We start from the raw sequence: 23,540 nt of genomic DNA, 5'->3' as shown, positions 1-23,540 counted from the left end.
AGTAATCAGGCAAATGTCTGGGAAAATCCGGGTGCATGGCAGCTCAGCAACTTTTCTGTTTGGATTTTCACCGTTTGAAATTTGGCAACCCTAACACACACATCACCAAAAGAGAAGAAATGCAACACACACACACACACACACACACACAGAGAGAGAGAGAGAGAGAGAGAGACAGATGAGAGGGCAGATTTGCATAAAAGTCTGTATATGCTAATTTTATATGTATAGTTGCACATTTGGAAATATTTACTGTAATTTAAAATAGAAATACATCAATATAGAGGGGAAGACTGTGGTAAAGTGACTTCTGTGCCTCCTCTGTCCACTGTCCTGCTGATGGGCAAATTCAAGGATCATGATCTCCCTTCTTAAGGATTCTGTATTTTTAATATGGGCTTGAACGGGACAATCCTCCAAACAGAGGACTGTCTTTTGTAAGTAATGAACATGAACACCCTGTGGCTCAAGTTCAAGTCAAATAGGCAGGAGAGCCAGATCCCAAAGAAGGTCGGGGGGTGGGGGGCTGCAGTTTTCCCAGCAGATGCTGTTACTGAACCTAGAAACCTCAATATCGCCCACCTGACATTTAACAATTGCGTGTAAAACAAATATAGCTTGCAAATCTAGTTTTATTAGGATTTGCACTTTTATTCAGCAGAAGCCAGTACAGTATTCAAGTGTAATGTAGCTCACATACATTTAAAGAAAAACAGAAAACAGAAATAAATCTAACAGCATAATAGCATTATTTTGGTGGTACAGTACTTTCACGAGATTTTAGACTTTTGAAGGATCAATCCATGTTAACAGTTAAATAAAAATTGGTGCTTTCAAACACAGTAAAAAATAAAGCACTGTTACATAATTTAGCCCTCTGGCTAGAGCAGCAAGGGAGTTGAATCTGGGGACTGCCCTGTGATTTAAATTAATGTTGAGTCAACTAGCAGGGTATCTGGAGACGAACAGATCAGAACTGAAGCATATGCTAAGAGCTATATGGCAGGCACCCATGCAGGGCCAAGGACACTGTACTCTGGCTCAGGACAGCAAAATGCACATCAAGAAGAATGGGTGTTCTGCTTCCCATTGCCAGAGAGAGAGAGAGAGAGAGTTTAAAGGAAGCCTCAGAATGAACACTCAAGAGAAGCCAGTGACAGAAGCCAATGCCGTTTCCCCCCTTTTTCTTTCCTCCCTGCATACTGCCAAGAAGGTATAAATCCCTTGAGAACAAGATAATAAAACAAACTGACCTTGCAACCCAATTAGGTCTGCAAACTGTTTCTCTTGTGTGTTTTGGGCCAATACAACTGCAGAGGATAAACTGAACACAAAGCGTTGTCTTGACAGTGACAAACTTTATCAGCATCACAAAGCAGCTAGGCATAGCATAGAAGCAGGCGGCTGTTCAGCCAAGGCACAGAAGGGCTAGGCTTCAGACAGGAATCCTATGCAATGGGCCATGGGGGAAAGATACCACCTTGATTCCATTAAGCAGGATCATTTAACCACATAACTTCCCCAAATCATTTCAAACAGAGTCAAAATAATGTTTTGGCACTACTTATTAGGCTCAGACTTGGCATACGTTCTTCTTGATGATGGAAATTGCCAGCAAATTAGTTTTTGTTTAATAGATGTGCAACTTCACAGGAAATGCCTCAGAGAAATTTCACAGGAAATTCCTCTTACCAGTTTCACACTTCTGAAAAAGCCAAAAGCTGCAGCAGAATTTTGCAGTTTCCCCACTTTATTAAAATGCCATTAGCTTGAATTTTTAAGATAATACAAAGGAAGGACACGCACCTGCAACACATGCTTGCTTATCAAATGGAAAACAAAGAATTCCTGCCATTCTACTGCAACCCAAATATTACTGTGTAGGGGGATGAAGCTGCATACATGCCCACTGAGAGAGAATCAAAAAGAAACATTGACTTGAAGCAAAACTGCGCCAAAGCAGTAAAGCAACCACCTCTCCAGCATTTAAAACTTCCATATTTCAAAAATCTACTGTGAGCAGATACTCATTTAGTAAGGCTAAGAATCATCACACTTTTATAACAGCAAATGCATAATATTCTAAGCGAAACCAGTTTCTGGGAATGAAAAGAGTGCTGTTACGCTAAGATGCTACTTTCAGGCTTTCCATAGGCATCTGGTTGGCCATTGTGAGAAGCACAAAATGCTAGACTAGATGAGCCTTTGGCCTGATCCAGCAGTGCTCTTTCTATGCCTTCAACAAGATGTAGTCAAAAGCCATTCATAAACAATTGAGAAAACAGCAAGGCATTCTGGATGACTGCAATAATGATGGCAGGGAATATTCCACCTTATTGCTATGGACAATCCACCTAAATAAAAAAACCCACGTTTGCAGCAGAAGCAAGACATGCCAGAGCCATCATCTCTCCAAAAGGCAAGAACAAGGGATATCAGACATGGCTTCAAAGCAAGCACAAAATTTTGATTCCTGTACACTTCCTTTGGGGTGGGGAGATGGAAGATTCCAGTACGCTTGGCCTTGCCTCATTTAGATTTGCTACAGGGCTCTCTTTCATCTCCTCCATGCTCTAACAGTGGGTTGTTTTTATCTTGTGATCTTATCAGCATTCCTCTAGCTTCCCTCAAACATCCAAAGTGAGGAGACCTCCAGTTCCACCTCAAATTTAACATATTCAGCATTTAGACTGCAACTCTCGTGTAAAGCGTTAACAGAACTTTAAAAGAGCAGCAGAGAAATGCCATGGGTAGATGTTTTGGCTTGGACCTGGAATATCTTGGTGGCTTTTAATTTTTAAGCACTTGTAGACGACAGTAGTACTCGTACCAAGACCTTTTCTTACACCCATACCTCAGATTCCACAGCCGCATCCTAGAAACCAATTTTTTTTCTGGGGGCCCAGCATGTGAGCAAATTGTACAGTAGCTCATTTAAATGTATGCAAATTAAATATCGCTAAGCACTGACAGTAAGCTTAAAAACCACACAGGGTGACAAAAGCTTCTCTCAACGGCAGTCACATGGCAAGCCTAGCTATGACAAAAATGATTGCTGTGCTACCCGCATTAATAGGCATATTGTTGCCAAACCGGCAGCTTTCTAAGATTGGCCTCGATTTCTTCTCTTCCCACTCCAAACTAATTATAGGCACCCAGATGCATTAGCAAAACTAAATGCCAAAACAAACTAAATATCTATCAAGCTCTACAATCACTGTTCGGCACTCAGCATCACCTTTGTCAGCTTTTCCAGCTCCTGTTCCCTTATGCACATGATAAAAATACAGGGAAGCTGTATTCAGGCATTCCTGAAGATCCCAGAGATCTGCCTCCAACATGGACTTACGTACTTCACCCCTCTTAAACTCCGGACTCCCCACTTATGGAGCAAAAAGCATCAGGTCTCTCAGAGGAAGAGGGAGCTTCCCACCTGTCCTCATTTGTGTCTGACTGTCCAAAACAACAATAATAATAATAATTTTTTATTTATATCCTGCCCTCCCCAGCCAAAGCCGGGCTCAGGGCGGCTAACAACAATAAAATAAGACAACATTTTAAAATCATTTCATTTTAAAAAATTTTTTTACTTCAAATCAAATTGAAAGCAACCATTGGGTAGAGTTCTGAGAAAATTGCCAAAGGAGGGGGTCAGGCTGTACCCTGGCCAAAGGCTTGGCGGAACAGCTCTGTCTTGCAGGCCCTGCAGAAAGAGGTCAAATCCCTCTGCCAAGGATGACAAGGTTCAAGAGCACCAGAGACAGTTGTTCAGTTCCATGGTTATACCCCAGCATGCTTGCAGGACCAGGCATCAGACTTCCCATACCCCAACCCAAATAATAAGAGAAGAAGAAGAAGAAGAAGAGTTTGGATTTGATATCCCGCCTTTCACTCCCCTTTAAGGAGTCTCAAAGCGGCTAACATTCTCCTTTCCCTTCCTCCCCCACAACAAACTTCCGGCCCGCCCGCGGAAGTGACGCGTGGTCAATCCAGACAGGGGGTCCTAAGACTTGTATCAAATAGGGTGACCCCCACAGGGACCGCTGTTTGGGGGAGTGCCTTCGGCCCTGGCCCCACCTGGGCATGCGGACATGACCACTACCCCCAGATCCCTTTAAAGGGATACCCCAGCATTTGGAGGGGCAGGCAGAGTCTACAACTCCCCCTCCATCCAAAGCAAAGGATTGCCCCAATGTCCAACCAGTTGTGACGATTGCTATGTGGTAGGCAGAACCACCGGGTCGGTGCCAATTAGCCCAATGGGCAAATTCCTACCCAGCCCCTTAAAGGATGGCAACCACCATACCTACAGCAAAGTCATTGGCTATCAGCTTAAACCGAGGGTGGCTGGGCGGGGAAACCCGGCGCAGGAACAAACAGGCTGAGCCCCAGGTGCTGGCTGCTTAAATGGGCAAGGGGCGGATCCGAGGGAAGCCCACCGTCGGCTCCATCGGCTTCGCCACCAGCACAGCCCAAGCCCTGGCCTACATCCCCATTTGCCAAAACAGGGAGCAGGCAAAGATACGGTTCCTTATAAGAAGGGCACAGCCAGTTTGAACTCCCTCAAAGGGGTGAGCGAGTTTGTTGTCCTTAGGAGCCTGGAAGGGAAAAGGCAGGTGGGAAGAGCCTTGCCTCTGCTTCAGAGGCCTGTGGGACCCAGGACTCTTCCAGTTCCCTCTCATGTAAATATATCTTAACAGAAGATTCACTCAGAAAGGGCAAACAAAAGCAGCATTGCACAATCACCACTGGAAGCTTTTGCCACTGCATCTAACCCTTACTGAGAACAAGTCAACCCAAGCCACATACTAGTGCTTATCTCTAGATTATTATTGAGATAATAAGAATCGTTTGGACCCACTTAAATAAAAGCTGGAAAGAACAGTGAAAGCTCCAGAATCAAAAGAGTGACCAGGTTCTCTCTGTCTGCATGAATAAAGGAACTTCACACATCACAAAACTACCCGGCAGTCTTATGGAGCATCTTCTGATTGAACAGGCAGCCAGAATCCATCTAATTTTCACATTTTCATCATGTCCATGTTCAGCATAGTACCAAATCCAATTATTATTATATTTAAAAAATTAACACTTAGCTAAGAGCTAGAGGAGGAACCCTAGAGAATAATTTAATTAGTTATGATAGGTAAAGAGTCTTCCTTGCAGCAATTTAAAACTACCCTGCTGATGTTCCTCATAATTGGAGGGAGTTTTATGAGGCTCTTATAAAATGCATCACTCTGCTACATGACAGATTTGGCATAAGCTGTACCTTTAGGCTGACAACGTGCATTCCTTGTGTAACACCCTCAATGACTCACCCAGCTGGATAAGCAACGAGACCACTCTTTGGATCACAGGCCAATCCTCTGCCTCCAGAGACAGTGATTCCCAGCACTTTCTCCAAGGTCACCTAGTCAAAAAGAGAAAAAAAGAAAATGAGATTCATGCAGATTGAATTCAACTTCATGTAACCACAAGCTTCAATTTGTGTGCATGTGTGTGAATATATATTGTTTCAGTGGAGACTGGAAGATGCACATAATCAGCAAAGATGCCATCAAGTGTCAAGAGCTGTTCTCTTGATGCAGATGACAGACATATTTAGTAGGTTCTGTGTAGAACAAAACAACAACAACAACAACAAGCTGGTCCATAGCCAGTGTTTTGAGAAGGAGATTTATAGAACTATCACAGTAACTGAAACCAACGGAAAAGCATGGGAAATACTGGGAGGGAGGTTAGATAAAAAAGAAAACTACCAAGCAATGGACTACGCTGGTCCCACCCAAATCCCTTTTGCGTGTCTGATGTAGCTTCCCCAAGAGATATGTAAAAGCATTCAGATTCAAAGGCGAGTATGGGTCATCTCTCTTTCAGGCCAAGGGAGCCAGCATTTGTCCGAGGCATGTGGCCAGCATGACTAAACCGCTTCTGGCACAACGGAACACCGTGACAGAAACCAGAACATATGGAAATGCTGTTTACCTTCCCACCACAACAGTACCTATTTATCTACTTGCACTGGCATGCTTTCGAACTGCTAGGTTGGCAGGAGCTGGGACAGAGCAACAGGAGCTCACCCCGTCACGGGGATTTGAACCGCCAACCTTCTGATCAAAAAGCCCAAGAGGCTCAGTGGTTTAGATCACAGTGCAACCTGCATCCCTCCTTTAAGGTTATAGGACTCATACTTCCTTTGCCTGAAGCCTCTGAATCCAATATTCCCAGCCAGGTAAGAGTTATTTCTAAACAAATTACCAGCAGTTTTTTTAAAAAAAAATAACTTCACTGCAATCACACATTTGCAATTAGAGACTGGATAAAATAGCTTAACCAAGCCCAGCCAATTAGCTTTATACATGAAGAGCAAAAATCTGAACCCAAGACTTGTACACCCAGACCTAACAACCTGCCCATTGCATCACACACATTCACGTACTGCCAATCTGGGTCTTGAATCCTGCCTGCCAAACAGTGGCAAAGTAGCCAGATACATGAGGGAGCAATTCATGTAGGCTTGGGTCAGAAGAACAGTGAATGGCAGAAAATGTATTAATAAATGCTAGCAAAAGGCTTCCTACAGAGTTGCACCATGATGTTGTCAATACCCCTTTCCCTTGTGCTTTAGCAAAGTGGTGTTTGGCTTTTATTTATGGTGAACATACATTATTCCTCCAACAATACTATTTGCAAGATTTTACTAGACTGAATGTTGACTCTTCTGTTTTTAGTTACAATAGTTGGTTTATATCTTTTGTCACATTTCCAAAAAGCCTGTAGGGATGGGTGGCACAGTTATTAATCTTCACGGTTATTAAAAGCTGTCCTCTAGAGATTCCAGCCTTCCAAAACAAGGAAAGTCTCCCACACTTAGCCTTGCTAACCAGCTTCAAGGAACACCTAAAGACGTCAGTGGGAGCCGATTGCCCAGATTTACCCAAGAAGGTGCCTGGTTACAACAGCATTTCTTTTCACAAGATCATTTCCCATTCCAATAGAATTTCCTAAGTCCTTTCTTCATATGTTAATAGCATAGATAGCTTAGATTCAAACTAGTGGCCTAAAGGGAAAAGGGTTTCAAAATCTGCTGCCAATCTTTTCCTTCTCTCCACCCCTGTGTCATAGGGTTCACATTCTCTTGTGCCGGATGCCTTGCAGCAAGAAAGAAAAAGCCAAGAAGATAAAGATCCCACCATGTTGCAAAATCAGCATATCTTTTGAAACGAGATTTTCAGAAAATTAAACACAAGCATTGTTCTTTCTGCCAGTATGTATTTCTGGAGGATGTATTCATACAGCCATGCAAGCAAGAGCTAAGAGGTAACTGTGGATCCTCTTGTGGTTAGGTACAAATAAAGGGACAGTTCTCCAAATGGAAGGGTGTAGAAATTAGAGTCCTCCAACACTGCTGCAAGGTGTCCACAGGACAATTCTATATGTACCTTATAATTGCTTTCAGATACCAACCCTGCTACAACATACAATGTTGCCAGATTCCGCACAGCAGCGCTCAAAATTCGTCGGACAATGACCTGTGCCGCAAACTAGCTTTAATGAGCACTCATATCAGAGTGCTCTGTAGATTGATAGCTATAGTCTTATATATACTAACCTCTTATGATCTGCCACTCCCGTCTAATGTTCCTAACCCTTCTTTCAGACTTTGCTAGCTTCCTTTAGATTTTTATAGACTTTTAATTCTTTTTAGTTTTTCAAATCATTTTTCAGATTTTAAATGATTGTAACCCCCCCCCCTTATGCTGATCTATGGCCGTAATAAAGATTTGATTGATTGAGAGTCCTCCAAGGATCAGTATTGAGATCTGTGCATTTTAACTTCTTCATTAAAGTTCTTTATTAAACTTCTTCTTGATTAAACAATCACAGGTGAACAGTGAGGTGGCCAAGTTTGCTAATGATACTGAATTGTTCAGAATTGTTAAAACAACAAGAGATTGTGAAGAGCTCCAAAAGGACCTCTGCAAACTATATGAATGGGCGGGAAAATGCCAAATGCAATTTTAATGTACGCAAGTGTGAAGTGATGCATGTTGGAACAACAACAAAAAATCTTAATTCCACATATATGCTCATGGGGTCTGAACTTATACTAACTGAGCAGGACTGAGATCTTGGAAGTCATAGTGGAGCTTGAGGAAGATGTTGTCACAGTATGAGGCAGCTGTGAAAAAGGTAAATTCCATGCTAGCAATCATTAGGAAAGGAACTGAAAATAAAACTGCCAGTGTCAGAATGTCATTATATAAATGTATGGCACCACTGCATTTGGAATGCTGTGTATAGCTCTGCTCAACTCACCTCAACATATATATTGTCATATTCAAAAAGGTTGCGAAATCACCTCAAGAGTTCCTTATTTTATATAATGCTACAGAGACAGCTCACTGAGAAATCTGAAGCTAGTAACACTGCTGGCCTCCCACATCCTAGGTAAAAGCAGAAAATCACAAACTCTTGCAGGCACCCTGCACCATCAAATTACTTCATGCAATGAGATACATGGGCATATGAAAAATATGTTAGATGAACCAGGCTGTTCTCACATGGGGGAACCAGCTGCCATTTTCAGTATTGTTTTTGCATTTTCATTAAACTAGCCCATAGTCACTCCCCTCCCTTCACCACCTACTCCAGAGACAGGCAATATCAAACAGTCTTTACAACACACAAATATTCCTGGCAAATCCCAACCATACACCAAGATGTGTAGCCGTAACACATATGCCTCCAGGTCAAAGAATGTAATGCAATCAATAATTTCATTCCTTAACTCAGTAAGAAAAGACCGTGTTCACTGTAATCAATAGATATGCATACATCAGTAACATATGGGCAAATTACTTTTTGCATGTGCAACTCATGAAGTGCTTAGCCATCCTGGAAGGGACTGTGATTACTTCATTTTCAATGCTTGATTTTAACAAGGTCTGCGAGACATTAGGAGACATCTTTCTAGCAGTCAGGCATTTCTGTCATTTCACTCAAAATGACAGTGCTCACTCAACTATCTCTGGACCCTCAAAACCCCGCAAAATCTATTTGACCAGAGACTACACTGGGATACAAAAAATGAACATGTACTCCCACAGGCTACTCTGTCATATTCCCTTCCAATCTTTGATGAGCTGTGCACAGACTTACACAAACTAGTGGTTTGGTCAATTAACGGCCCTGACTACACAGCCTGAAATACCTGTGGAATTGCCATGCCATGCAGGATGGGTGAAAAGTGAGCAGAGAAGAAGCACAGGCACTTGGCAGTTTATAGGAATCAGCCATGCTGCAGACACAGTACAAGCAGTCCCTCAAACACACTCTAGACCAGGGCAGCCCAACCTTTCATACCAAGTGGGCTGAAAGAGTACTTCGACATGGAACCTGCGGGTCATACACTGCCTTGTTGCACGGGTGCAAGGCAGCACTAGACCAAAATGTGAAAGCCCCATGCCCTAAAGCCCTCGTGCTGCCTTCCAAAAGCCAGCTAGGTCCTAGAGCCCTCCTACCTTCTTCCCAAAGCTGGTTCAGAGCAAGTCCTAGCTAGACTTTGGGGAGGAAGCCAGAGGACTCTAAGTCCTTGTCAGAGCCCGCACACCTACCTCCCAAAGCGCAGACTTTGCTTATCCAGCTTTGAGAAGGCAGCTTGAGGGCTGGGGTATGTATGTCAAATGCTGCAGAGGGCTGTCAAAAAGGGCCTTGGGGGGCACATGTGGCCCCCAGGCTGCATGCTGGACTGCCCTGCTCTAGACACAAGACCTGTCAGGCTGCCCTCCAGTTTCAATTACAAGCTGCTACAGATGAAATGGACAGAAAAAGGTATGCGCTTGCTCACCCTTCCTCCATTGCAAGTGGTAACAGTTAGATCTGTGGAAGAATAGCAGCACAAGCAACGTTCCACAGAGTGCGATTTACTGTCAGAATGCACATGCTAATACAGCTGTACAACAAAAAGCTTGCGCTGTTACATTTAGCACTGCTGGGCTTCATTTGGCACATTCACCGAAGAACGCTAATTACAGTGTGCTGTTCCGCTTAGGGGGGCTGTCAGCATTTCCACTGTAAAGCCTTCATTTTGGGATCTTATAACACATCTGTAATGTATTCACTTGGAGCTAAAGCTGGATGCTAAAAGGGCTGGCACTCTACCAGGTTTCTCTGCTTGTTTAGGATGTGTGCGTGTGTGTTTGTTTTATAGGGTTTGGTGTTTTCCATTTTCATCACAAAGATCTGAGAAGGAAATTAAACGTGGAGACTAAGTTATACGTTACTCAAGTTAGGGAAGAAGAAGAAAATAAGCAGCTTCAACTTCCATCCTGAATGCACATCCAAACATGCACACCCTTCTGTTTGGTATTTTCCAATTCAAAATAGATTGGTGTTTTGTTTTGTTTTTGCAACATCGTAAGAGGATCTTTCAATTTTTCCTCTTTCCCACCTGCAGTTTCATTTCCTCTCTCGGGAGTTGGGCAGACATATTCCAACCACCCTTCTATAAGACTTGGACGAGACTATAATTAAAAGAGGGACAAAGCAAGCCTATAGCAAGGTTGGAGACAGGCTGGAAAAACCAGAAGTCTTAACAGAGCCATTGTTGCCCGTGGCACAAACACATTTCTTTTGATGCTGCTATCACTTCTGATCAAGTTTTGCAGGCCTTTGAAGCACAACTAAAGACAGAGACAACACGGACAAAAATTGCCTCCATCACCTAAGAAGGTGCCTTAAGGACAGAACATTTGCCCCTCTAGCCCAGTATTGTCTAGGCTGAAAGGAACCATCTCTCAGGCAGTGGTCTCTCACATCATCTGCTACCCAATAACTTTTAGACTATGTCTCCTCTTACTTACATTTTCTCGAAACTAAAAAGGCTCAGCTACTGCAACCTTTGCCCATAGATGAGTTGCTCCACCGCCTTGATCATTTTGGCTGCCCCTTTCTGAACCTTTGCCAACTTGACAATATCCTTTTTAAGCCGAGGTGACCAGATCTGCACACAGTATTCCAAATGCAGTCATACAACAGATTTGTATAATGTCCTCATGATATTGGCAGTTTTATTTTCAATTCCTCTCCTAATGAACCTTAGCATGGAATTTGCCTTTTTTCGCAACTGATTCGTCTAGGTCAGTACTGCCTACTCTGACTGGTACTTCGACACCATTCTCCTCCAACAGAAGGCAGGTGGTGTTTCCTTCCCAACACACATCTCGCTGTTCTTCAATCCCATATTAATGGCTTTTCAATCAAACTTGATTGGATCACAGCTACTTAGGATAAATCTGCTATAATTTGGAGGGTTGCAAAGTAGGAACCCCCGTGCATGTCAAGGCAAAGGGTGCCTAAGCTAGTGGGGAAACCAGTGTTAAACATGTTAATTAGAAAGAGGGTTTTTATACTCATGCCCCAACAACACCTGTGGTAAAGAAAGAGAAGGAGAAAAAACATGGGGCCACATAGGATGCTGCCATCCCGCTTATACAGCAAGCATCTGCTTGTCCAATTGAACTTCTTCCTTGTCTTCGCTCCCCTTCAGTGCCCCCCCCCATGTAGGAGGGACCTCAGGAACAGAATTTGAAGGCGGCATGGAGAGAGGAGAGGAAGTCCCATTCTCTGTGTGCTGCATTATTATTATTATTTTCCCATTTAATACTGGCTTAACATTTTCATGGAAAATCCAATAAATTAAGGGGGGGGAGACAAGGAAACATTAACACTGGATTAAATTGGGGAGTGGGTTGAGGAATATGGGACAGTATTTTGAAGAAGATGGTGCCTTGTAGACACTGCTCAAACACTGCATACATGAGAACATCGTTTCCACAATAAACTGCCTTGTGAAGGCATCCTCAGAAGGAAAGACTTTGGAGTAAACATATAGAGGAATACAATGCAAATAAGCAAATTTCCTCAACCGAGGCCTGCGGATAACCCTTCTCCAGATAATAATATCTGAAAATTCTATGTTTCTCAAGCAACCCTCAAGAAGATGGGATTTAGCAGTCAGCTTGTCTAAGAAGTGATCCAGGCTTTTGATTTTTTACATTATTTCATGCATGGAACCCAATCAACCATGGACTAAATCAATAACTTAGACCAGGTTCAAAGCATTTCAAGTGCAAATTCTTAGCTGACTATTATGCTTTGCATCACAATGGGTTTTTCTTTTTCTCCCCCCCCCACCTTTTCTTTCTCTGTCACGCAGACACAAGTAGTTGTAACAGCTCCTTTCCTTTTAGATTTCAAGGTGCAGCTCTCCCACATCAAAAGTCCACACAACCAACCCACTGCAGTAGAGTGTGCTGTGAAGTTGCAGGGGGATATCAATCATTTATGTTGCATAAAGCCAATAGACCCTTATGTATTATGAATCTCTTGCACACACGAAAAACAGGGGTGGCAGTGAAGGGGGGGTGTAATACAAAATGCTGACAGCTTCTATTCCAATCACTCTGCCAGCTGACACTGTAATGTATGCGTGGGTGTGCCTGCCAATTTATCCCCAGTTTGAGGCAGCTAAAACATTGCAAAATTTGCCTGAAGAATGGAGAGCAGAGAAGGACACATTTGAGAGGAAATGTGTTCCTTGGCCCACCTTTTTCCACTGTGGCCTCACAATGTTTAACCTTGACTCTCACCACTCCAGTCTCATGGCTATTCTCCACCTCTCATTCCCATTATACCATATTTCTGATCAATTAGCCAAGGGATGAGGGAGCCCGTGGTCCCTGTGGCATTGCTGGGCCTCCCACTCCCATCAGCCCATGCAGGCATGGCCAATGGGTCAGAGATGGTGGGCAACATCCAGCAACGTCAAGGAAACAGGCTCCTCCTCCAACTGCACAAATTCTGTGTGCTGAATCTGTATACCTGGGGTATAAAAGCCCACAGAGAAACAAAAGCGGACATGGGTGTAGGGTGTAGCGGGGGGTGGGGGCAGCTGCCCCCCTAGAACAAGTAAAACAATAGAAATACTTAACTTACTGACCAATCACTTCGGTTCTTATCCAACAAAAGTCCTGCCCCCCCCCACCACCACAAAAATCCTGGCTACTACGCCCATGAAAGCAGAGGCAGGAAAGCAAAGCACTGATGCTGAAGAACAAAAAGGCAAATGGGTGATAGCAACTGAAGCCTGCCCACACTCACAACTTATCCCCCTGTGGCATCCTCTTCTCCTGCCCCGTTGACCTACAAAGCACTTCTCCTCCAAAAGTTCACCTCTAGATATCAGAGACCAGCTAGGAGCAAAGTGACATCAGGAAAAAGGCCTCATTACCTATCAACCCATCCGGTTTCCTCACCCCCTGGTTAGCTTATACATCGTTGTCTGACCCAAACATTCCCTGCCCACTCAGGGTGCCAATGACAACTTCTGCTTGATGGTGGAACATCGCATTCATGGAAGGGGCTTTTCCACTTCGGACAGCAGCACAGAAGGGAAGAATTAGACCTGGCCAACACCCTGTGGTCCAAAACCTGACTTGCCCTCCTTCACTCTGCAGCCACTATTTTAAGAGGAAAGCACAGGTGTGTGAAATATAGTCACGCCCTCCATATTTAATCTGCTTTGGCCTTATGAGTGAAGCAAAGCAAAGGTGGCATGTAGCCAACAGGATCAGATTCTTCCCAACCAGGTGCCCTCCACGTGTTTTGGACTAAAGCTCCCATCTGCCGCAGCCAGGGGTCAGGAAGAATGCTAGAGGGTACTTGTTTGGGGAAGGCTATTCTCGATTATCAGACTAGCAAATAAGCCTGGCCTACAAAAGCCTGGCACAGGGAAAGTGATTAAGAGAGGGTTTCATATAATCTTCTATAGACAAGCCTCAGCCAGATATGCCCAGAAGCCACACCTCTCCCCATACTGTCCATATATTTAGTCCACATATTCAAGACCCACAGCAGCACTTGAATCTCAGCTCTAGATGCAGTAACAGAAATACACCCAGGTTTTCAAATTAAAAATATCCAGAGCAAACAGAAACAGCTTGGGCTGGGTTCCCTGGACTTCCAGATGTTGCTGAAATACAACTCCCATGATCATTTTCCATTGTGGGAGATCTAATCCCACAACATCTAATGCAGGGGTAGGCAAACTAAGGCCCGGGGGCCGCAGCCGGCCCAATCGTCTTCTGAATCCGGCCCACGGACTGTCCAGGAATCAGCGTGTTTTTACATGAGTAGAATGTGTCCTTTTATTTAAAATGCATCTCTGGGTTATTTGTGGGGCATAGGAATTCGTTCTTCTTTTTTTTCAAAATATAGTCTGTCCCCCCACAAGGTCTGAGGGACAGTGGACTGGCCTCCTGCTGAAAATGTTCACTGACCCCTGATCTAGAGGACCAAAGTCTCCCCATTCCTGCTCTACGCATATGTTTCTATGTCAAAAGTACCTGGCCTTCCTGCAGATCAACCAAATTTCTATTTATCCACCACTACAAAAATAAAATAGGAATCTATGAACAAGAAAGGAAAATTTTCATGCAGCAAAGCAGCCACAAATCAAAGCTTTGGAATAAAAATCAAGAAAAATGAAGCATCTGGTGGAGTTAGAAAAAAGTCTAAAGCACTGTTCCTATAAGTAATGTTCAGTAGTTTTAAAAGACTGTTTGAGTCATTTCTGCAAGAGCAATGAAGGGGCTACGATTTATGACTGTTAGTCACCCCTTGATTATGAAAGCTGCCTTTCCCTCTGCTGATTATTTCTGTTTCATACCAGAATATCAGTGCTCATAACTAGAAATGAACAGTCAAGGAACAACTAAATAGAAAATGGGACAAGACCCACCAGAACTGTGCTAGGTTAATGCAGCTTTCCTATGGAAGGGAATTTCACCTGCCAAGCAGATTGTCCAGTTGGCAGTTTTGTTACATTAATAAATAAACACTGTCTTCAATTTGTTTATTTAGATAAATTTATAGCTGCTCTTTAGTAAAATCTTCCAGAGGGAGATACAGCATAAAAACATATAATACTTAATACAACAAAACATACTGAAAACTCAACCCACAACAACAGCAACTCAAATTTACATCACAGCACTGCGAAATGAAGTGTTGTGTGGTTAGGGGGGAAACAGCTGTAGTATCAAACTGCCTCATTTCACAAAAACAAATATAATAAATAGTGTGATTCTACAGTAATTCCTTAAGTAGAAGCTCTTCACTGAATAGACTATATAAAAGAGTGAGTAATAGCACCATTATCCTGTTCAGTCCTAAAAGGGACTTTTGAAAGCTATTTTCCTTTAACTATGGCTATTTTCAGCTGATGTTTCCAGTTCATTGGAACTCAGCATCACTACATTAAAGACAGTTATCACTGGCAGCTGTATGACCAACACTAGAAGAGCCCATGCTTTGTGCACATAAGTGTGGTACTGTCTGTTGAGCGTAGGGGACTTATACCTTAGTTTATTGGGCCATAGATTGTCTCTATGGCTTTAAATATATACAGACCTGCCCTTGTGTGATGCTCAGGGATACAGTTGTTTTGCTGAGAGCACACAACACACCCCATTTCAGAACAGCACTAAGTTAGGTAATATTTTTAATACAACAGTCTATGCACCCTTTCTTCCAACCTGGAATTATTTATCCACAGAGAAAAAATATCTTGCCTGAAGTGGCCTTTAAAGAAGACATTTGACACAGTACGTTGACTGAAGAAGGGTGTGGTGGTGAATACATCAGCTTCCTGAGGGTTTGCAATGCTATAATAATACTTTATTTTTAAGAATCTGAGAAAGGTGGATGAATGGGTGGAGTCAGCTAATATGGATCTCAAAAGGTGCTGCGGCTCACCTTGTTAGCTCAACCAATCCTGCATTTTTAACACTGATCCTTTTAGATCTCTTTCAGTGTACTTCCTTTAATCACTCTCGCACAAGCCCTGCATCAATCTCCCTCTCAGCTGCAAGCAATTTCCTCCCGTCTTTCCTCCCTGTTGAATAAAGCTTCTTATAAAGGAGGGGACATTATCTCCAAGTGCACTTCCAACATCTGAGACTTAAGCCCCTCCCCACATCTGTTGTTCAGCATAAATGCTGACCGTGCTACATGTACAGCTGGTTGGAGGGGTGGGGGGGGGCGAGGAGAGAATGCACAATCCTCGAAGATACCGAATCCCTTTTAAAACAGAAAAAAAACGGGAGCCAAAGACTAGTGGCACATCACAACCAGCCTCTTCGCTTTTGCTTCGTGTACAACCAGTCAGCTTAGCAGTGAAATGCTTAAGAGAGTCATTGTGTTTGCTGCCATCCAGCTCCATGCAGTAACACAGGGAAGGGGATATAATCACAGCAGCAGAGCACACACTTTGAAAATAAATGGGTTCCTTGCCATTTCAGCACCGCTTCACATGTTACAGAGATTATGTACTTATGTACTACTGGTTTTCCTCTTAACATGGAAGCTATATTATACCAAGCTAGTCCATTGCACCATCTAACTCAGCGTCATCTCTGACTGGCAAGGTACTCCCCAGGTTTTCACAGACTGGTCTCTCCTAGTCCTTCCTAGCCGGGATTGAACCTGAAACCTTCTGCATGCAAAGCAGACGCTCTACCACTGACCCATCATCGGATGAGAAATTCCCAAACCCAGACTTAAATCCAAACCACCACCACCATCCCTCCACTTCCTAACTGAATCCAGGAATATCTACATACTGGAATTAAGAAGTTCACTTAGAACAGCCACAGTTTTTGTTAGAAAATATGCTCTGATAAATCATCTCTGACATTTAAGAACCATTTTTGATGTGAAAACTGAAGCTAGTATACAAAGGACCCACAGGGCCTTAAGGTATTATCATCATGCCGCTTCTCTCACTTCAGTCAGCACAAGTTGTGCCACAGTTAAATGCAAGCAAGCATGGGATGGAGCTCTAAAATTGACTTTGGGGTATGGCAGGGTTTGGATGTTCTGTCCAAAACAATAAAATTTCCCGTAGATGTGTATCACATCCTCACCTTAGCATCTGTCATTTTGATTTCCAGGCTGCACCCATTTTAATATTGTACACGATTTTACTTGTCATGTCACTGCTAAACAGAAGGCCCCACAGGCAAGTAATACTGAACAATGGACAGATTGTTTTACTTACATACACCACACAAATCTCCTCCTGGTCTGTATTTCAGCAACGTCTACAAGGAGCTTTCTGTCTCTTGTAAGAAAACGAAAAGCGGGGGGGGGGGTGTCCTCACCTTGGAGAGTTTGCACAAAATTCAACTCTAAATGCATGCCAAAATCATTCTAAAGCATCATGGGAAATGCTTAGCAACAGGTGGCTTCCCCACAGAGAGTTCCTGTGCTAAGCAACCAGCACGAATCATCTTTCAGTAGTGCATTAGCACTGACCACCTGGACGCTCATTAGTGAATAAAAACATCCATTTGCTTGCGATATTGGAGGCAAAGATTCCACTATAGTGTGTGGAGTAGCTTTCCACCTTCTTCTTCTTCTTCATCATCTTCTTCTTTGAATTTCTATACCGCCCTATACCCAGAGGTCTCAGGGCGGTTCACAGATCAATCATCAAAACTGATAGCATTGCAAATAAGCTGGTGCCACTTTGAATCATGCATTCAATAAATCAAGCAAACAAAATGAGTTTGCATAGGCAATTTGCATGCATTTCATGCAGACGGGAAGAAGGCAATGAGAGAAAAAGCAAGAATGACTTAATTCCTGTAAATGGATGGTCCCACGCAACTGCTCAGAATTTGAAGTCATCAGAAACTTGGTATCAAAAGATTCAGCAATGTTAAAGGCTTTGGCTTTAAAAATAAGGATGTCAGCTTACCCTCCTCACTCTTTATACAAATGACTATGAAGCCCCCAGAGCACCAACTTTAGGTTCAATTTGAAAGTTTACAGTCATCTCACACCCTATGTTTTAAGGCACACACTAAAAAAAAAAGTAAAGGATGAATGTGTACTGAACAGGTACACTGAGAGCACTGTAACCGGCTTGCCTATTTTTATGTGTGAAATGACCCTATGCAGTTCAGGTACTGCAAGGAAGAATTTGCATGATCACAAAAGAATACAGTTTGCTTTCTCCTAACTAAGCAGAAGCACGCCCTCTGGGTCTTTAACAATGAGCAACTATGAATCAATGGACTCGCACTGTAGAAATGAGGAAGTTAACTTTGCAACCTGAATAACCATTCCTAACTACAGTACTTGAATAGTTACTTGTTCTGCGCTATCAAGCCCACACATGTTTTGCATCTAAAGTGGACACAATCACTTCCATTCATTAAACAAAAAACTGGTTCACCCTGTTAAGGATTGCAAGAACAGTGGAATGATTTTGCATGGCCCGGTTTGTATGTTGCATTAAACCATAGTTAAACAATGGTTTCATGTGAACAAGCACCAAGCTAGCGCACACTGCTCAAGAGTTGCCACAGCACTCCTTTCCTGATCCTACACTATATGGAAGCAAGCCAGAATCTGACTTACGGTGAGGGAGGGAGGGACGCTGGAAACAAACAAACCACAAGCCCTGATTCAGATGCCATGTCAAGCCAAACTTTGTGGCATGCAACTGGACCTATGTTTCCAGCTTTTCATAAGGGCCCTATGAAGTAGATCATGGTTATTTCCACATTAGCATGGAGACTAGTGGCTGAGAAAAATAGTGACTAGTTGAAGGCCATAGGCCGAGATAAAAATGGAACATAGGCCTCAAAAATCCAAGACCAGCACTGGCTTGTACCAATTTAGCACAGTCTGTAAAAATGGTTAGTCTTCATGTTTGGGCCCTCCCCCCTCTTTTTTTTTAACACAGGGGTTTCTGGTCCTCTTCCCAAGTTCCAAGCAGAACATAATAGAGCCCGTTACAGCACAGCCATGCCACCAGAGGCTTTATAGGTCAGCTTGAAAAGGCTCCTACTTAATTTAGCTCTCAAGGTCATTAGTTCAATCTGGAGCACAGCAGCAGGAACCACCACATAAGCTATGAAGTAAACTGTGTTTGCACATTTAAGCAAACAAATATAACAAGCTACACACCCTGAATTTGTACATCTGGTTCAAGCGAAGGCGAGGGACGGCCACCAAGACGAAACCCTTTGCAGCTGCAATTGGAATAGGAAACAGGCCTGCTCAGTGTAACTTATGTTTGAAGGGGCAGCAGAGGCCTGCAGTGGGGATAAAGGCAGCAAGATCCAACTATTTCCACTACTTTCAGTAAGATTTGAAGCTGGCATGTACCAAGCCAAAGCACTGGACCAAAATGCACTGGAGCATTTTCTGGCTGCAAGTGCTCCCCAGGCAGGAGTCTCTCCCAGTTTATCACCTGGAGATGATGGGGACTTTTTGCAATGCAGCCCAACAGCAACGGACAGTAAAACCACCAGGGAAGAGGGTCCATCAAGCATAGGAACATAGGTACATTGTCAGATCATTGAGTGGTTAGTCCATCTAGTCCTATATTACCTACACTGACTGACAGTGGCTGTCCAGGGTTTCAGGCAGGGTTCTCTTCCAGGCCTACCTGGAATGAACAGGCAGTACTCCAGGTGCAGGCTGCTCAAATGGACAAGGGTCGGATCCAAGGGAAGCCCACCATCAGCTCCGGCCCCTGGCACAGCCCAAGTCCCAGCCTGCATCCCCATTTGCCAAAGCAGAGTGCAAGCTAGGATCCAGTTCCTGATAGGCAGTGAAGGGCACTGAAGTTCAAGCTCCCTTGTCGGGGCACCAGGGAAGCCTCTGCTGTCCCGCAATGCTGCTGTACAAAGAGGGTGAGCGGATTTCTGCATACACAGCAGCACCTCTACCCAGAGAAGGTTGGGAGGGAGCTGAACAGCAACCAGCACGCAGGAGGCTCTCACCACACTCAGCAGGAGCCAGGGTGCTCCTCAGTGTTGCAAATTGGCTCCCGCCACCCTCCAGCAACCAGTGCACAGGAATCCCCTGGCTCTTGCCAAACATGGAGGAAGCAAGGGCACATTTCAGAGTGTTGCTGCTCTCTCAGCTTCTCCACCTGGGGTGAGGGAAGATGACTGGCAACACGGCACATTGAAAAGCCTCCCTCTCAGCAGCAGAAGTGGTGGGGCGAGCGGAGTGCTGCCTCTTGCACTTCCACCGCCTGAGGAGGGCACTTCAACCAGCTCTGGCTTTAGCACTTCCCTGAGAGCAATAACCTCTCGTTTCTTTTAACTTGATGCAACTGCAAAACAAAACAAAGAAACAAGGAGGCTGACAAGTACAGTTGTAGCTCGGAAGTCGAACAGATTCCATTCCAGAAGTCTGTTCGACTTCCAAAACGTTCGGAAACCAAGGCGCAGCTTCCAATTGGCTGCAGGAAGCTCCTGCAGCCAATCAGAAGCCACAGAAACCATGACAGATATTCGGGTTCCAAAGAACGTTCGAAAACTGGAACACGCACTTCCAGGTTTGTGGCGTTCAGGAGCCAAAACATTTGAGTCGCAAGGCATTTGTCAACCAAGGTACGACTGTATCTAACAGATCACAATATTCTACTGCAAGTCTGTGTTTTGATTTGGTGTCCCGTAAGTTGCAGAGTAGCATCAGCTTAAAATGCAAGAAAGCACACACTCAATAACAGCTCTGGACACATGGAGAGGCAGCTGATTCATTTGTGCCCTCTGGCTTTGTGGTAAACCAAATGGCGCATGTGTGCACACACAAATGAGAGATGCTTGTGGGGAATGAGGTTTTGCTAATCCAACTGCAGAGCCAGAAGCTGCTCATCTCCCATTGTCTACATGATCAGGTGGCACTAGTCTTAACGAAAGGGGTTTCAATACTGCATGCACAACGCATGCGCCACTAGCACTCTGGCCTCACATTTCTTCTGCCACAAAGATAACCAGGAATTCATGAGGGTGGCTTGTCATTTCAAGAACAGGAATGAGAAGGTGTTATGGTGTGGCAGTTCATTAGGCCCACAATGCATGGTACTTATTGAGGAAGAAGAACCATAACCATAATGGTGGGAAACGGTATGAAAGTGCTTTCCAGTCAGTGTTAGAAACTCAAGATATATAAGCTAGGCTCCAAATGGGTCCTTAAACCAGGGTTACAGTCACCAAAATGGAATGCCTAGCTGCCATTTGGGGACCAGACAGCTTGCAAGTCGTATTCTTCAATACAACTTTTTTGTGTCTGAAATTTATTCTGACTGTATAGATAAAACCCTCCCAGCTCAGTAATGGAGCAACGCTGCCTATAAAGTTCAAATGGAGGTGCTATTTCCAGGGAACCATACCATTTCTAGATTTACTTTTTAAAAAGGACACCTCCTTGGGGTTTGATTATATCCTGTTGAAAAAATAGAGGTTACTTCATAAAAGACAACTAGGGAAATGAACAGCCCTGCCTCCTTTACACTTCAGAGAGAGCAAAGGGGCCCATATTATTGGTACATACACTGCTGAAACACAGCTATTGTTAATGGTTAAAGAAACAAAGAGGCCCCAGAGTTTATTTCCAGACAGATGTAATCCAACACTGGAGCACATACATTCAGACCACAGTGGTTGGAAATAGCTTCATATAAATGCCCTTACTTCTGCGGCTCAGCTAGGAAACGGCTTCGTTGCCTCCCTCCGCAGAAGCAACGCACCAAGGAGCTAAACAAGTTGCTTGGCAGCTGCACGTCCCTGACAGATCTCTGCTCTGATCCCAAAACAGCTTTACACACATTCATTTTCCTAACAGTCAGCTTTTTGCCATTTGCAAAATATCGCTGAGGAAGCTTTGATCAAACACACACACAACATTGGAAGAATCCATGAGACACGGGGGGGAGGGAGAGAGAGAGAGAGAATGTGGCCATCGTAAGTTTTGAATTAACTTCCGAAAATGTAAAAAACATATGCAAGCTGAAACCAGTTAGCTCCTGAAGCCGTGGTTCAGCTGGATTTAATGACAGTTCTCACGCTAATCTCCATGAAGATAGGATGTGATTTGGGTCAACAGATACATATTTCCACTCCAAAGAGAAATTGTACATCAGGGTGACATTTTTCAGATTCTTTTTCAAACAAAGCCAACAGACCTCCTTCATTCCAGTTCAAGAGAACAGGAGTGTCCCTGCTGGATCAGACCAAAGGCCCATCTAGTCTAGCATCCCATTTCCCAAAGTAGCCAACCAGATGCCTGTGGGAAGCCCACATTTTCTGTTGTTGTTCTCCAGTAACTGTTTTCAGTATTCAGTATGGTGCCTCTGATCTTGGAGGTAGCATCTAGCTATCAGGACTCTTAGCCATTGGCTGCATACACACTGAAGGCTTACAACACAACTAGGTCATTCTTTTCTCAATTTGGATCAAGGTGGCTTGGGGGGAAATGCATCAAAACCTAGTATTTCATAAGAACTGACAAGATAGATATGGACTGTGGCTAATGTTATGTGCATGCACTCCAAACTAGCAGTGGGAGCACACTGTATGCAGAGTAAACTGGAGTGTGTACAGAGCTGTTGATCTTTTATTTGCTTGGAAGTGCAGGTATTTGGCACCTCCCCCAAATAAAACCCACAGCCCTTCCTAAAAAGAAATCATGTTGTAATCTGGCTCCCACAGACTCCTGATGCTGCGCCGCAGATGGCCAATCCAGACACACAGAAGGAAAAAATCTGCCACTGTATGGGAAGGATTCCCCATCGCTTCCTCCAACACACACCCACAAAGACAGTCCAAAGCTTTGGAGCATGACTGCAAGGCTGCACCCAAACCAGAAGACTAGAAGAAGTCTTGAGGTTTGTTGGCTGGGGTAAATAGAAAGTACATGCCTGATGTGGGAGGAACTTAACACTGATATGGAACCTTGAATTGGGCAGCTCAGTGGTAGAGAAACTGACTTGAATGCAGAAGGTCCCCCTGGAGAGCCGCTGCCAGTGTTGGCAATACTGAGCAAGAGGGACCGTTCATCTGACTCTGTATAAAGCAGCTTCCTACATCCCTACAGGAGCACTCTGGCTCCACTATTGCTTCCATCTGCTATGCAGATGGGAAGGAAACCAGCATGGAATGAAACAACGGTGGCAGCCGTTTCCCGAAGGAACCCCATGCTGCCATTGCCCCCAGATGGAATGTCAAAAGGCCAAAGGCTTTCCAAAAGAAAAACACACATACAGAACAAAAGCTAAGGCAGAGCTTGAGCTGGTTTCATTATTTTGAAGTTGGATCTTATAGACAAGCACACCCTCCTTTCACTAAGATATGAAAAGTTATACAGGGGGAAATGAGCTCCACCAACCTATTTCTTATATAGGTCATGAATCTCAGCTTATAGGGTTCTCATAAAATGCAATAAAACTATTATATAACCCTTACAGCCAGAGAAAGTCACTGCTTGATCTAGGAAGAGGAGGCATCCCATTTTGGGGTCTGGTGGGATGATGTAGACACACTGCATTAGAACCTTGGATTTCTCTTGCATTTCTACAGACAACGTTCGCCTTCCTCCTTGGGGACATGTCAAAACAGCTTTTGAGTGTGAAAATCCATACATAGTCTAACCTTTTTATAGCAATGCAG

The 23,540-nt window shown here is 43.9% G+C and overlaps 1 protein-coding gene across 5 annotated transcripts in view; it reads right to left on the bottom strand.

Moving 5' to 3' along the window:
• MAPKBP1 (mitogen-activated protein kinase binding protein 1) overlaps positions 1–23,540 on the bottom strand; it is a 119,293-nt gene that overhangs the window by 73,678 nt on the left and 22,075 nt on the right. For all 5 annotated transcript variants that reach the window (XM_082239208.1, XM_082239211.1, XM_082239209.1 and 2 more), the window contains exon 3: positions 5,322–5,413. In XM_082239208.1, coding sequence (XP_082095334.1) covers positions 5,322–5,413 — 92 coding nt within the window. The remainder of the gene's footprint in view (positions 1–5,321; positions 5,414–23,540) is intronic.

The sequence above is a fragment of the Podarcis vaucheri genome (genome assembly GCF_965113315.1).
Source record: "Podarcis vaucheri genome assembly, chromosome: 1".
Classification (NCBI taxonomy): domain Eukaryota; kingdom Metazoa; phylum Chordata; class Lepidosauria; order Squamata; family Lacertidae; genus Podarcis; species Podarcis vaucheri.
This window is presented reverse-complemented; position numbering and strand designations above follow the sequence as displayed.